This window comes from Spermophilus citellus, assembly GCF_964194105.1.
Source record: "Spermophilus citellus genome assembly, chromosome: 4".
Classification (NCBI taxonomy): domain Eukaryota; kingdom Metazoa; phylum Chordata; class Mammalia; order Rodentia; family Sciuridae; genus Spermophilus; species Spermophilus citellus.
In genome coordinates this window covers 20,708,318-20,720,984 of record NC_138185.1, presented here as the reverse complement: position 1 = coordinate 20,720,984, position 12,667 = coordinate 20,708,318, and the positions used below count along the sequence as shown (strand labels likewise).

At 57.7% G+C, this 12,667-nt stretch overlaps 1 protein-coding gene across 1 annotated transcript in view; it reads right to left on the bottom strand.

Annotated features, from left to right (window-relative positions):
* Positions 1–12,667, bottom strand: part of TGM2 (transglutaminase 2) — a 29,686-nt gene that overhangs the window by 15,014 nt on the left and 2,005 nt on the right. The window contains exons 2-5 of the mRNA XM_081292626.1: positions 10,823–11,002; positions 6,287–6,529; positions 2,875–2,993; positions 758–886 (exon numbers count right to left, since the gene is read on the bottom strand). Coding sequence (XP_081148752.1) covers positions 758–886; positions 2,875–2,993; positions 6,287–6,529; positions 10,823–11,002 — 671 coding nt within the window. The remainder of the gene's footprint in view (positions 1–757; positions 887–2,874; positions 2,994–6,286; positions 6,530–10,822; positions 11,003–12,667) is intronic.

Here is a 12,667-nt window from a genome sequence, read left to right as displayed (position 1 = left end):
GGAGCCCAAGTCGGGAGACAGGAGGCAGGAGGAGGAGGCCCGTGGGGGTCGGGCCCCGAGGGCGGCCTGGAGAATGGCTTCCTTCCAGGAGCCAGGTGTGCTCCAACATGCAGGTCATCTGAGCTTTACACAAGCTCCTCTGGACCCCACCAAGATCTTGTCATCCCCCCTCAAGTCTCATTCCCTGCAGAACAAAATCCAGCCTCCTGCCCACGGCCCAGCAGGCCACAGGGCCTGACCCCTGCCCACCTCGGCAGCACCCAGCTCCTGTTTGCTCACTGGGCTGCAGCCTCACTGGTCTCCTTTCTGTTCAGGTCCTTCTCTCCTCAGGGCCTTTGCATAGCCCCTCCTCCTCCTAGCTATGACAGCAGCTCAGGGGGAGCCACCTCCGAGGCTAGGTGCTGTGGTCAGACCACACCCCAGGCCCCTTCAAGGGGGCCATAGTCATGTATGCCTGTGCGCTCGGTCATGTGACATTTGGTAACCATCTGGCTCCTCTCACCTGGCCACCGGAACGTAAGCTCTCTGAAGCCGGGGACTGGACGTGTTTTATACCCAGCTGCTGTATCCCCAGAGCCCAGGACAGAGGTGGGCCTTCATAAATATCTGCTCAATGAATGAGTTGCTTTGGGGGAGCTGGTGGTATAGCCCTCATTTGTCTAAATCTTGTCTTTCTTGGGGAGATGTCCCATGTCCTGAGCCCCCCAGCACACAGCCTGTCCTGGGACATCACGGGGGTTAGGAACCTGCCACTCACCATGCGGCTCACCACTCGGCCCACATACACTGGGCTGCTGCGGCCTGTGCAGTCCTGGTTGGCGTCCTGCAGGAACTTGGGGTTGATATCCAAGAGCATCAGGCAGATGTCCAGGATCCCGTCTTCAAACTGTGTCAGGGGAAACGAGAGGAGAATGAGGAGCCCAGAAGCCGCCTCCTCCACACACTGCTGATTGGAACTGAAGTAGATTACGTTTCAGCTGCACCAAGAGTTCGGAGAGACTTCTTCCCGCAATCCGCAAGGCCTTTCATGATCTGCACTCTCCGGCTGTCTGACCTCATGTCTTGTCACTCCCACCCATGCTCACTCCACCCCACACTCACTGCCTCAGGGCCTTTGCACTTGCTTTTTCATTTGCCTGAAATGCCCTCCCTGCTACTCTTTGCATGGCTCACACTTTCTCCTCCTTGCAAGTCAACTGTTATATTGATCAGAAGCAGGACCCCCTCCTTGTCAGCTTTCATGGACCATCCGTCTGACACCTCAGGGTCTCTTCTGCCTGCCCCCAGCTCCTGTACTGTGTTCCTGTGCTGGATCAGGCTTTGTCACAGGTCGCCCTCCATGCTACAGAACAACTCTGTTGTGGTTTGGACAAGGTGTCCCCAGAAGCACCTGTGTTAATTCAGGAGTGTTCAGAGGTCAAGTGATTGGACTGTGGATGCTGGAACCTAATCAGCCCACCCCAGTTTGAATGATGGGGTGACCACTGTAGGCAGGTGGGGGTGGCTGGGGGAGGGTCACTGGGATCCCCCTCGCCCACTCTCCCTGACCCCACCAGGAGCTGAGTGCTTTCCTCCACTGGCCCTTCCCCATGATGAGTGGCCTCACCCCGGGCCCAGAGCCAGGATTCCGCCATCTACGGACTGAACCTCACAAACTGTGAGCCCCCATAAACCCCCTCTCTGAGCCTCCTTTGCCTCCACTTCTCACATGGCAAACTCCGGCTTGTTCTGGAGAACCCAGCTCAGGAGTCCCCTACTCAAGGAGACCCCCTGATCCCCACGGGCAGTTGCCCCCTCCCCCCGGGTCTTTTCGTCCTGGACCATGACCTTTTCCTGAAGCTCTGCAGAGACCGCTTCTCAGCCCAGCGCGGCTCGACACAGAGCAGGACATCAGGAAATTAAAAGGGAGGAACAGCTTTGTTCTGTCAGGAGAGAATTAAAAGCCCTGGGAAACGGGAGCCGACTCATTTCTGACATGGTTCACGACCGTGGAGACACCACTGCTCCCTCCACGCCCGCAGGCCGCGAGCTCGTGGGCAGACGTGTTGGCGGAGGTGAGTCCTAACATTCAGATGAGGAAATGGCAGTCGGACTGAGCCGGGGTCACGGAGGACTTCCCATGGCCCCAGGGCAGGACTGGACACTGGCCCTGACCCAGAGGCTGCTGGGAGCAGCATCAGGGTGACCCCCGCCCCGGGAGACCAACACCCCGCAGGCAGCAGGAGGTCGCGGGGTTGGGGGCGCCCTGCTCCTGGCTTCATGAGCTTCCCCTGCAGAGTCTCAGAGGTTTCATGGGCCGTTGGTGACACGGGAAATAAGAGCCAGCCCAGGCTGGGCACAGAGAAGAGCCACGTAGCTGAGCCCAGCCTGCCCTGCCGGACCTGCCCTGGCTGACCCACCTCTCTAGCTGGTTGATACAGTGGTCAGCCAGAGACCCCACTGTGGCCACTGGACAGCAGCATGGGCACCTGGATTGGCAGTCCCCACCCAGCCTGCTGAACCAGACAGAGGGATGGGCTCCCACTGTGTGCTTAACGCGTCCCCCCAGGTGCTCTAATGTCCACTCAAGTTGGAGACCCACTGACCCTGAGAACAGTTCAGAGGCTTGTTCCACACAGGCCCAGCCCACGGAGCGCACCTCCAAGGGCTGCCTCTCATCTCTCCTGGGCCCCTCTCTCTGGGAATTCCCCAGGGCTATTCCTTGGCTGTGTGACCTCAGGACAGCTCTGGCCCTCTCAGAGCCTCTAGCCAAGGACCCTTACATCCTTGACAGGCCTGGGTGGGCCTCTCTGCAACCCGCTCACACCTTTTCGTCCCTGGCTGCCTCAGAGGCAAGAGGTCTGAGTGGTCATGAGGGGCGGGATGAAGCCCTACCTGCCCAAAGTTCCAAGGCACGCTCTTGATGAACTTGGCCGAGCCCTGGTAGATGAGGCCCTGCTGGGTGAGCACATACTCCCGCCGCTCCTCCTCCGAGTCCAGGTAAACAGCGTCGGCTGTGGGCAGGAAGAGGGGGACCTCAGCCCTGGGTCTGGCGAGGTCCAGGGTCCCTGCAAGCCCGGCAGCCAGGCCAAGCCAGCATCTCAGAGGTCCTTCTAACTTTTAAATAGAAAACCAACCATCAATCAACAGCCCCTTGCCCATGAGATAAAGCAATATCAGTAAGTAACAATAAAGCCTGCCATTCACCCAAGGCCACACGCCAGGGCCCGCGATAAATCTACGACGTGGATTAATTCATTTACTCTCCTGAAGAGCCCTAGGAAGAAGGGACCCTCAGAAGTCCCTTTTCAAAGATGGCAAAACTGAGGCTCAAGGATGTTTCGTAGCTGGAAAGAGTGACGCTTAAAACCAGACACCAAGGAGCACTGACCAGGAGCCAGGAAGTCCTGATCCCGACCATCTCTTGCCACGTGGCCCAGGGCAGGTCACTTTGCCTTCTTTGCCCCCCTCTGTCAGCCTGAGAGGAAAGTGTGGCTGCAGGTCTGAAAGGTGCTGGAGCCCTGAGCCAGTGCGAGGAAGGAGCAAGTCCCAGGCACAGCGGGTGTGGTGCAGCGGGAGGCCAAGGAGGGTCATCACGCACGGCCCCGGGCAGTGGGACCCTGTCCAGCTGGGCGGGGAGGGCTCGCTGCAGGAGGGGGCATCTGAATTCCGCCTGGGGAAGTGACCACGGTTCAGTGCTTGGAGCCTGGGGAGCGGCAATCTAAGCAGAGGACCAGACAGAGCCAGGCTGTGGCCACGGGGAAATGCGGGCCCTGGGTCCCTGTGGCCAGTGAAGGGAGGAAGGGGGCCAGGAAGCTCAGGCCCATGGCAGGAGCCCAGGTCTGCCGGCTTGAGACGACCACGTCCCAGATGGAGAAGCTGGGGCTGGGAAGGGCACACCCAGAGCCACACAATGACTTCGGTGGGCCCTGGGCACTTGGTGGGCCCTGGGCTTCCATCCTGCACATATTAAAAAAATAATAATAATGTCAGGGCTGGGGCTGGGGCTCAGGGGCAGAGTGTGAGGCGCTGGGCCTGATCCTCAGCACCGCGTAAATAATAAATAAATAAAGGCCCAATGACAACTAAAGAGTTGTGATGACGGCACTGGCCTAAGGATGGACACCTTACTAGTACATACGAAAACCTACTGCTCCACTTAAATGCCCATTTTTTTCTTCTGGTTTCCAAGGCAACCACTAAAGTTACAGTGGGCCCAGGGATGGGGCCCTGTGCCTGTTGGGAGACCACCCTGGGTTCCCTGGCCAGCAGCCCCTCTCCTGTTGAGGCGGGGAGCGAGTGAAGGCGGCCGTCTCCCCCACGCTGCTCTGTGGCTCTGCACACTGCCAGGAAAGCGAGCCTTGGAGGAGCTGAGTCAGCGGCGCCAAGAATGAAAGAGAAAGCAAGACTCAGAGAGTGTCGGTGGGTTGAGTGGGAGCTGGAGGCGAGGTCCCCGCCCAGGTCTCCGGTCAAGGTGGAGACGCCTGGGACTGGCCTTGGATCCCGTTCACCCTGAGCCGGGGGCCCCATCTCATAGGCAGATCCAGCCCTTTCCCACCAGAGCAGTGTCCTCCCCAGCAGCCCAGCCCAGCCCAGCTTCCTGCTCCCCAAGACTCCTCCTGCCTGGACGTGGGTCACTTTAGTCACTGTGCTGCCTGGCAAGTGGCCACTCCAACCAGCAGGGCAGGCCCAGGCAGAGCTGGAGGAAGGGGACTTCCCCAGAGCCGTGCTCGCCCTTCCTTGAACCCGAAGGCCCTGCAGCGGGTGTGGGTAGGGACACAGGCCTGTCCCTGCTTCAGGAGCAGGGCCACCAACAGCTGTCACCCTCTGTGGACTGACTAAAATTTAAACCAAGCTGCAGTGGGTCCCAAGGAGGCCGCTTCTGACTCAATAAATGGTTCCATGTGCCCAAGGCAGGGGGCTCATGGTGACACCCCATGGGCCACGGGAGCTGACCTCACGGCCATCAGTGGAGTGCTAGACATGGGCAGGGTACAAGGCTTTTAGAAGAAATGAAGAGATTGGGTACCGACCAGTGCGGACGGATCTCAGATGACACGGGGGAGGAAACCAAGCTGCAGTGGACACTGTGGGGCCCCTTTTATGTTTGAGGGACACAGATCCACAAAACAGCCCTGCCCATGGGTGAGCCAGGAGACGGGCCCCTGGACAGAGGACAGTGGTGTCCTCTAGGAACCAGGGAGGCATCTCCCGGTTGTGCCTGAAGCTTGTGTTTTTATGTTCTGTGTCTTACTGTCACCTATAGAAATCAGAGCCGGAATACTCGAAGGAGAAAATGGAAAGGACCTGATCACGAATGTCACAAAATGCCCCAAAATAGAGAAGAAAAAACATAGAGCAGTGATCCAGGGAGAAGGCTGTGCCAGGCTGGGCGGGGACCGTGGCTCCTGGTGTCCCCCCAGCCTCCTCCCTGGCTCACTAGGTCAGAGCGGAAAGGAAGCAGGTGGGATCCCTGGCTCGCCAGGCGGGGAAAGCACCACCCGGGAGGGCAGGCAGGCTCTGCTCCGGGACCTGGACCCCCGACCCTCCCGCACAGCCCTTAACTTTCTCTCTGCCCATCATTGTCCACTCACTTCCTGAAGGAGCTTCTAGAAACCACTTGACCTCTCTGAGCCTCAGCTTCCTGTCTGAGAAAGGGAGGAAGCTGGCGCGTCCCCTGGGGACCCTCAAGGGGAGTAGTTGAAAAGGAGAAAGAGGCAGCGAAGAGGGGAGGCTGCCTCAGTCACCTCCCTGGCCTCTCGCCCTCCACCGAGCCTCCCCGGACCAGCCTCGGGGAGTCTACAGCAGGTCCTGGTGGGACAGAACAAGGACATGGCAGTGCCCCGGCACTGGGCGCCAGGCAGGCACCCCATTCCTGACATGGGGCTTCTACAACCTGAGACACCGCCGTGCTCCGCCATGTAGCGAGGAAGCTCTCACCAGATGCGGCCCCTCCTTCCTGGACTCCCCAGTCTCCAGAACCACCAGCCAAATTAACTGCTGAGGTTAAAAATCATCCTGTCCGGGGTGTTCTGTGATAGCCGCAGAAAACACCGAGACGCCTGAGTCACAGTGTGCTGGGACACTCGGGTCTCAGACATGGGAAGAAATCCTTGGGTAGCTGGGTGGCCTCAGGCCAGTCATTTTGCCTCCAAGGGCCTGTCCCCTGATTGTACAGAAATCATGTCCTGAGGCTGCAGCTCTGAGTGGGCACAGCCAACCCACCTGATGCTCCTCCTGCCCTGCTCCTGCTGTCCCCAGTGGCCTCCCTGGGTGGCCCACCACCTGTGGATGGAGCATGGCTCACCTGGGCACCAGGCATTGAAGAGCAGGGTGAAGTGGCCCAGCACGAAGCTGGATCCCTGGTAGCCACTGGAGACCTCCAGGCTGAGGCGGTACAGGCCGATGGGCGCGTTGGCCGGGGTGCTGACCTGCAGGGAGAGGGTGGTGTCCTGCTGGTCCGCCACAAAGGCCGTCCAGGTCCCCTGCTCCAGGGTGTCAGCCAGCTGGAAGCGGGCCTTGGTTCCCGCCTCCTCGCTGGGGTTGGGGCCTATGGAGAGAGAGGACAGCAATGGTGAAGAGGGGTGGCCCGGGCTGGCAGGGGCTGGACACACATCTGGCGGGCACACAGCTGGGATCGCAGGCCAGGTTCAAGGCTTAGTCGAGAGGACTTTGGCAAGAGGCTCATCCTCCTGAGACTTGGCGGGAATCAAAATCAGAACTCCCACCTTGCGGGTGGCTTCGTGGGGACACATGAAAAGTCACAGGCAGAGAGTTGGTCCATGACCAGAGAGAGTCCTCCCGGGGGAAAGGACAGCACAGCCTGGAGCAGAGTCTCAGGGTGACTTGGGACAGACTCATCCCCTGCCCAGGCCCTGTGTGCCCATCCGTAGCAGGATGCTCCCCACAGTCCTCCATTCTTGCCCAACCCTTTATCTGCGACCTCCCGCCTTCCCTTTCAGAGACAGGAGCATGTGCTCGGGGCAGGATGGCACCTGCTCCTCTGAGATCTGTTTGCTGCAGGCTACTGAGGGCCTCTGTCTCCCAGGGCTGCTCCCCAGTGCCCCCCATCTCCCTACCGCCCTTTATGCTGATGCTGACATTTCCTGCTTCCTCTGGGACCCCTGGTGCAGGTGAGGAAACTGAGGCCCAGAGAGGATGAGGGCAAGTTAGCATCGGAACCCAGGTCCCTGACCCTCAGGTGTCCCCTCTCACTGCTTCTCCTTCCGGAAGGGGAGGCTCCCTAATGGGGTCTCAAAGGCCCAGCGATGCTGGGAGTCGGTCACAAAAGTGGCAGCTTCTGGGTGCAGTGGCACCTGCAATCCCAGTGGCTCGGGAGGCTGAGGCAGGAGGATCGTGAGTTCAAAGCCAGCCTCAGCAAAAGTGAGGAGCTAAGTGAGACCCTGTCTCTAAATAAAATACAGAATAGGGCTGGGGATGGGGCTCAGTGGTTGGTGGAGTGACCCTGAGTTCCATCTCCTGTACCCAGCTCCCAAAATGTGGCTGCTTGCTTAGGTGAGGGGACAGCCCAGTCCATGCAGACAGGTCTGAGTCACGGGGCGGGCGGGAAGGGGCTGGTCACTTTCTGTCCAGGGGCGGCAGAGAGGAGAAACAGAGAATGTTCTCTGCCTGGCTGGGCGGCTGCCCAGGAGGGTTTATTTTTATGTCTCACCTCCCTGCCTGCAGCGCTGACAGCATTGGGTCCGCTCACCAAGGGGCTCCTTCCAGCGCTGGCCCCCTCCTCCCTGCTTGCCCACCCCACCCACACCCAGGCCCAAATATAACTATGAAGTAACCGGCGACACAGCCTCGGGGCCCTGTCGGGTGCCAGGAGATGATTGGAAGCCTCTAAGTGCTTCCCGACTTCCAGAGCTACTGGGGGGAACCAGGCGGCCTTGGGTCTAGTCACCTGCCTGGCCCACCTAGGGGCCAGGCCCCAGGCACCGTATCAGACTAACACCACAGGCCTGGCAAGGTCCGGTTTCAGCCCTGAATCCTGTTTGTAACCTGGGACGGGTGATTTAGCTTCTCTGGGCTACATTTTCTCTCATCTCAATGGAGCTAATCGAGGACCTCCTCGTAAGGTTGCTGGGAGACTTCCAGATGAGGTTGTAAAGTCTGGCACACAGTAAGTGCTCAATAAACACTGGTTCTGTTGTACATCATCATCACCAGAGCTCCCTGAGCCGTTCAGAGAGCTCAGTGAGAGTTCATAGAAAGCCCTGACCAGGAGCCAGCTCAGAGTGACCACGGAGAAAGCAGGAGCCTCCTCAGTCTTGTCAAAAGGCATCGGATGACTTCCCCGGACGAGGAAGCCGAGGCTGAGAGGGTTGAGCTGGGAAGAGGGTCTGTCCTGATCTCCTCAGGACAGCCCGGGTGGACGCCTGGGCCCCAGCACAGAGCGAATAGTGTCCCTTTCATTCTCAGTAAAGTCCCTGCTTACATGATCAATTATCTGGTCACTGTGGAAACAGGCCACAGCCGCTGTCTCTGTTGACATACCACCCTCGGGGGTGGGTCAGAAACACACATCTCTCTATCTTGGGGCAGCCTGTGCGTGCACACACACACACACACTCACATACACACGCTCACACCCTTTGCTTCCCAGAGGCCCTGAAGCAGGGCATGGAGAGAGCCTGGCCCTGGCCTTGCTGCTGCTCTCTTCTTCTCCAAGATACTCTTAGTGGGGCCAGGGCCCCCGCGGTGACTGCCCCAGGCCTGAATGACCCTCAGGACCCCAGGGCTCCTGGCCCCCTTCCCAGGCCAAGGTGGCAGGCGGGGACAATGGTGAGCTTGCAGGGCAGAGGCTCCTGCTCCTCAGAGAGCTCCCCCCCACACCGCCCGCCCTTCCAGGGAGCAGGACTTCGCACCCCTCCCCCGCGGCAGGGGGCTGTTTGTCCAGGGTGGCCTGTGCCCTGGGATGGGGCCGGTCACGTCTCCCACAGTCTGGGGAAAATTCACAGCCACTGCTAAGGGCGACGGCCTTCGCCCAGTGTCCTTGGCCAGTCTTTCCCCTCCCTGGGTCTCAGTTTTCCTGAAGGGGTGGGACAGGCGGAGCACAAACTAAAATGTTCCAACAGAGGAGCGGTGTCCCCAGCCAGGTCCCAGGCTGGGCGCTGACCCAAGCCAGGCCTGGGGGTGGGGGCCCAGCTTCCTGGTATTGTTCCTCAGGCTTCCCCAGCCCCTGGGAGGGTCTTGGTCACTTGGACCCTGGACAGGGAAGCCATGGCTGCCCACCAGGGGCCGTGGAGGTGACCAGGATGTGCTGGCGAGGGCTGGAGATAAGTCAACTGGAAAGCAGAGATCAGCGGCAGGGTGGGAAGGTCGCGCCCTCCCAGCACGGAGCGTGGGGCCCCAAAGACCTATCGAGAAGCTGCCGGAGACAGAAGGCGAAAGAAGAAGGTGGCCGATCCCAGGCCACCCAGCTGGTGACCACCCACCCACCCGTTTCACAGGGGAACATGCTGAGGCCCAGCAGGCGCCTGTGTGGGCAGGTGACGGACGTGCCGCTATGGGTCAATGACAAAGAGCCTCCACTCCCCGCAGGTGAGGGTTGGAAGCCTGCTGTGTCCCCGACTCTCTGAGTGGCCTACCTGGGTGAGGGACTCTGTCTTTCAGGTCCCAGATTCCTCCTCAGCACAATGGGAACCCTTTCTGATTGAGATGCTGCTGGGGCTTCCCAGATAAAAATGGGGTTTTGCACCAACCTGAGCAGAACCTCTCAGGGGACACACCAGGGCTTCACCGGTCATGGACCCCAACTTTGCACTTTACAGAAGGGGAAACTGAGGCTAGAAGATCAAAGACCTGCCGCGCCCCTCACTCTGTTAGAAGGGCCCTGAGGATGCTGGTGTGTGGGGTGCCAAGAGGGGAGGGGCAGAGGAGAGGGACAGGGATATCCTGGCCAGCCTGCAGTCTCCCTGATAAGCCTTATCAAACGCCTCCAGGTGAATGGGGCCCCAGCCAGGGGCCAGCTCCTGCCTGCCGCTCTCTGCCCTCAAAGACCTCAGAAAGAGCGGCCTCTCACGCCTGAGGACCAGAGTCCCAACAAGTGGCCCTTTGCTAACCCCAAGGGTGTGGTTCCCCCTCAGAAGCCAGACCAACTGATTTGGCTCTCAAGACCACTTTCCTAGGAACAGTTAACAAAAGCAGATCGGGTAGAGGCATCTGGGGATAGGCTGGCTGGGGCTCAATGTCCCTTCATCCACCCCTGGAGACTGTGGAGTGAGACAAGCAACAGCCACCAAGATCTACAGGACATCCCCGCCATGCCAGGCTCTCCCCACTCAACAACCTTCCAGTGTGAGTGCCATTCAGATGATGAAACTGGGGCTCAGAGAGGCTAAGTGACTTGCCCAATGTTACACAGCAGGTAGGCAACGAGTCCACTTAGCGGGTTTGAGCCAGCTGGACTCTCTCCGCCACTCAGACCTGATTTGGGCCTGATCTCAGAGGCCTGGGGGTGGGAGTCGGCAGGGTTGTGGCGGGATTGTACGGACTCCAGGAAGCAAGTGTTGATAAGAGTTTGGAAAGTTGTTTTGGTGTGGGAAAGACAGGCAGGATCTAGACAGACCTTCATGACCCTAGCACTGGGATGACAGGTCTTTAGCACCCAGGGATCCAGGGATTCATAAACAGACTGGTTTGTGAGGCCGGATGGCCTGAAGTGACATCTCCCTCTCCACTTTCTGGGCCTCGGTTTCCTCATCTGTAAGATGGGGCTAGTGACAGGTGGGTATCTCCAATGGGGCAAAGAGGTAGGAAGTCGTCTGTCAGAGGAGAGGTGACCACAGGTGGGTTGGAAAGAGGAGGGCGAGGTCGAGGGGCTGCAGGAACTCACCTGTCACGGCGCTGAAGGTAAGGGTGTCCACGCTGGCCTCATAGCCACGGCCCTCGAAGTGCAGCGTCAGCCAGAAGCCCTGGCCCCGCCGCAGCACCAGCCTATCCTGGCACAGGTCAGCAGTGTGGTGGTCGCGGCCGTTGGCCTCCAGCTCCAAGTCACACCTCTCCAAAACCAAATCTACGGAAACGGAGATAACAGGAGAGGCAGGGACCATGATGTGTGACGCAGGACACCTCTGTGCTCAGAACCCCAGCCCAGCCCTCCTGCAGCCCCACAGGGGCCCACCCCTCTACTTCTGCTCAGGACGAGGCCGCCCACTGTGGCCGGTCAGGAAAAGGCTCTGCCACCCTCCCGCGGGGTGACCCTCACCAGCTCAGCTTTTCTGGGGCCTCAGTTTCCCCATGTCCCAAGTGGGGCACAGCAGATCTGCCTCCAGGGGCTGTTGTGAGCAGGGGCAGGAACAGTGTGTGGGAGGCACACTCCCCGGGGCCCAAGTACTCTGGAGGGTCCTTCAGGGGGACAGGATTAGTGCACAGGTGACTTGCACAGGATTGGCTGCTGGTCCAACTTTGGATTTACAGGAAATACCCAGGCCTGAGGATCAGGCTAAACATAGAACCGGGACCCAGCCAGCAGAATCCATTCTCTGGGAGACTGTAAGCAAGGGATCTGGTTTCTTTAACAAACAAATTACAAAGAAAAAAAAAAAAAAACAAAAAGGAAAGCTGAACGGAGATCCTTTAGAGAGAAACTGGAGAGAACTTTCAACCCATTGTGATGTGTGGCTCTTATTCAGATCTTGATTTTAAAAACTATTTTAAAAATTTAGATTATGGCATTTGCTGGTAAATGGTTGGAACTGGAGATTGTCAAGCTAAGTGAACTAAGTCAATCCCCAAACCCAAAGGCCTGGATTCTCTGCAAAACCGTCACCAATTTATGGTGGATTCTGGTTAATTATTAGCAGGGGGATTGGGTATGGAATTATATTCTGTTGGGTCTTTTTTAGGTTTAATAATATTTTTAGCTTATTTGGAGGGAATAGTAGTATTTGGATACACAACTGTATAGCAGCAGAAGAACACCCTGAGACGTGGGGTTCTAACGTTGTCATTTGAGGTGCTCTACTGTTCTCTGGGATGGGCGGATGCTAACACAATAGGGAGGGAAGGATAGAAGTTCACTGGAATAGACAGAGGAATGAAGGGGAGGGAGGCGACGGGAACAGGAAAGACAGAAGGAATTGGACAAGATGTCCCATGCTTAGATCTGAAAACGTGAACACATCGTGCACAAACACAAAAATGGGAAGTTATACTCCATGGATGTACAAAATACATTCTGTTTTTTTTTTTTTTAACTGAAAAGAACAAATACACAGTTTTTTAAAAGTTTAGTACCCATATGAGACAATTTAAACACTGATGGAAAAATGGTGGGCGGTGCCAAGGAATTTTGTAATTGGTACCTACAAAGGAGAATCCTTATCCTTTAAAGATACACAGTGGAATATTTACAGATATCACATGATGTGATGCCTGGCATTTGCTTCCAAATTACAGGGGAGGTGTCAGAGGCAGGAAGAGGGGATGGCCAGGCTGCATGAGAACATGGGGACTGAGTGTGTTATTTTCTCCATGTACGTTCCGTATTCTCTATAGTAAAAAGTTAAAAAAAAAGATAACAGAAGTCTTGGAGTCCTCCGGACCTGGGTTTTGTTCTGAGCTGCGCTGTGACCCTGGACAAGAGATGGTCCCTCTGGTGCCTTCTCCCAAGCCTTGAAGGGTCACCATGAGGTCTAGGAGAGGATGCTTGGAGCACCCTTCCCCAAGGTCCAGCCCA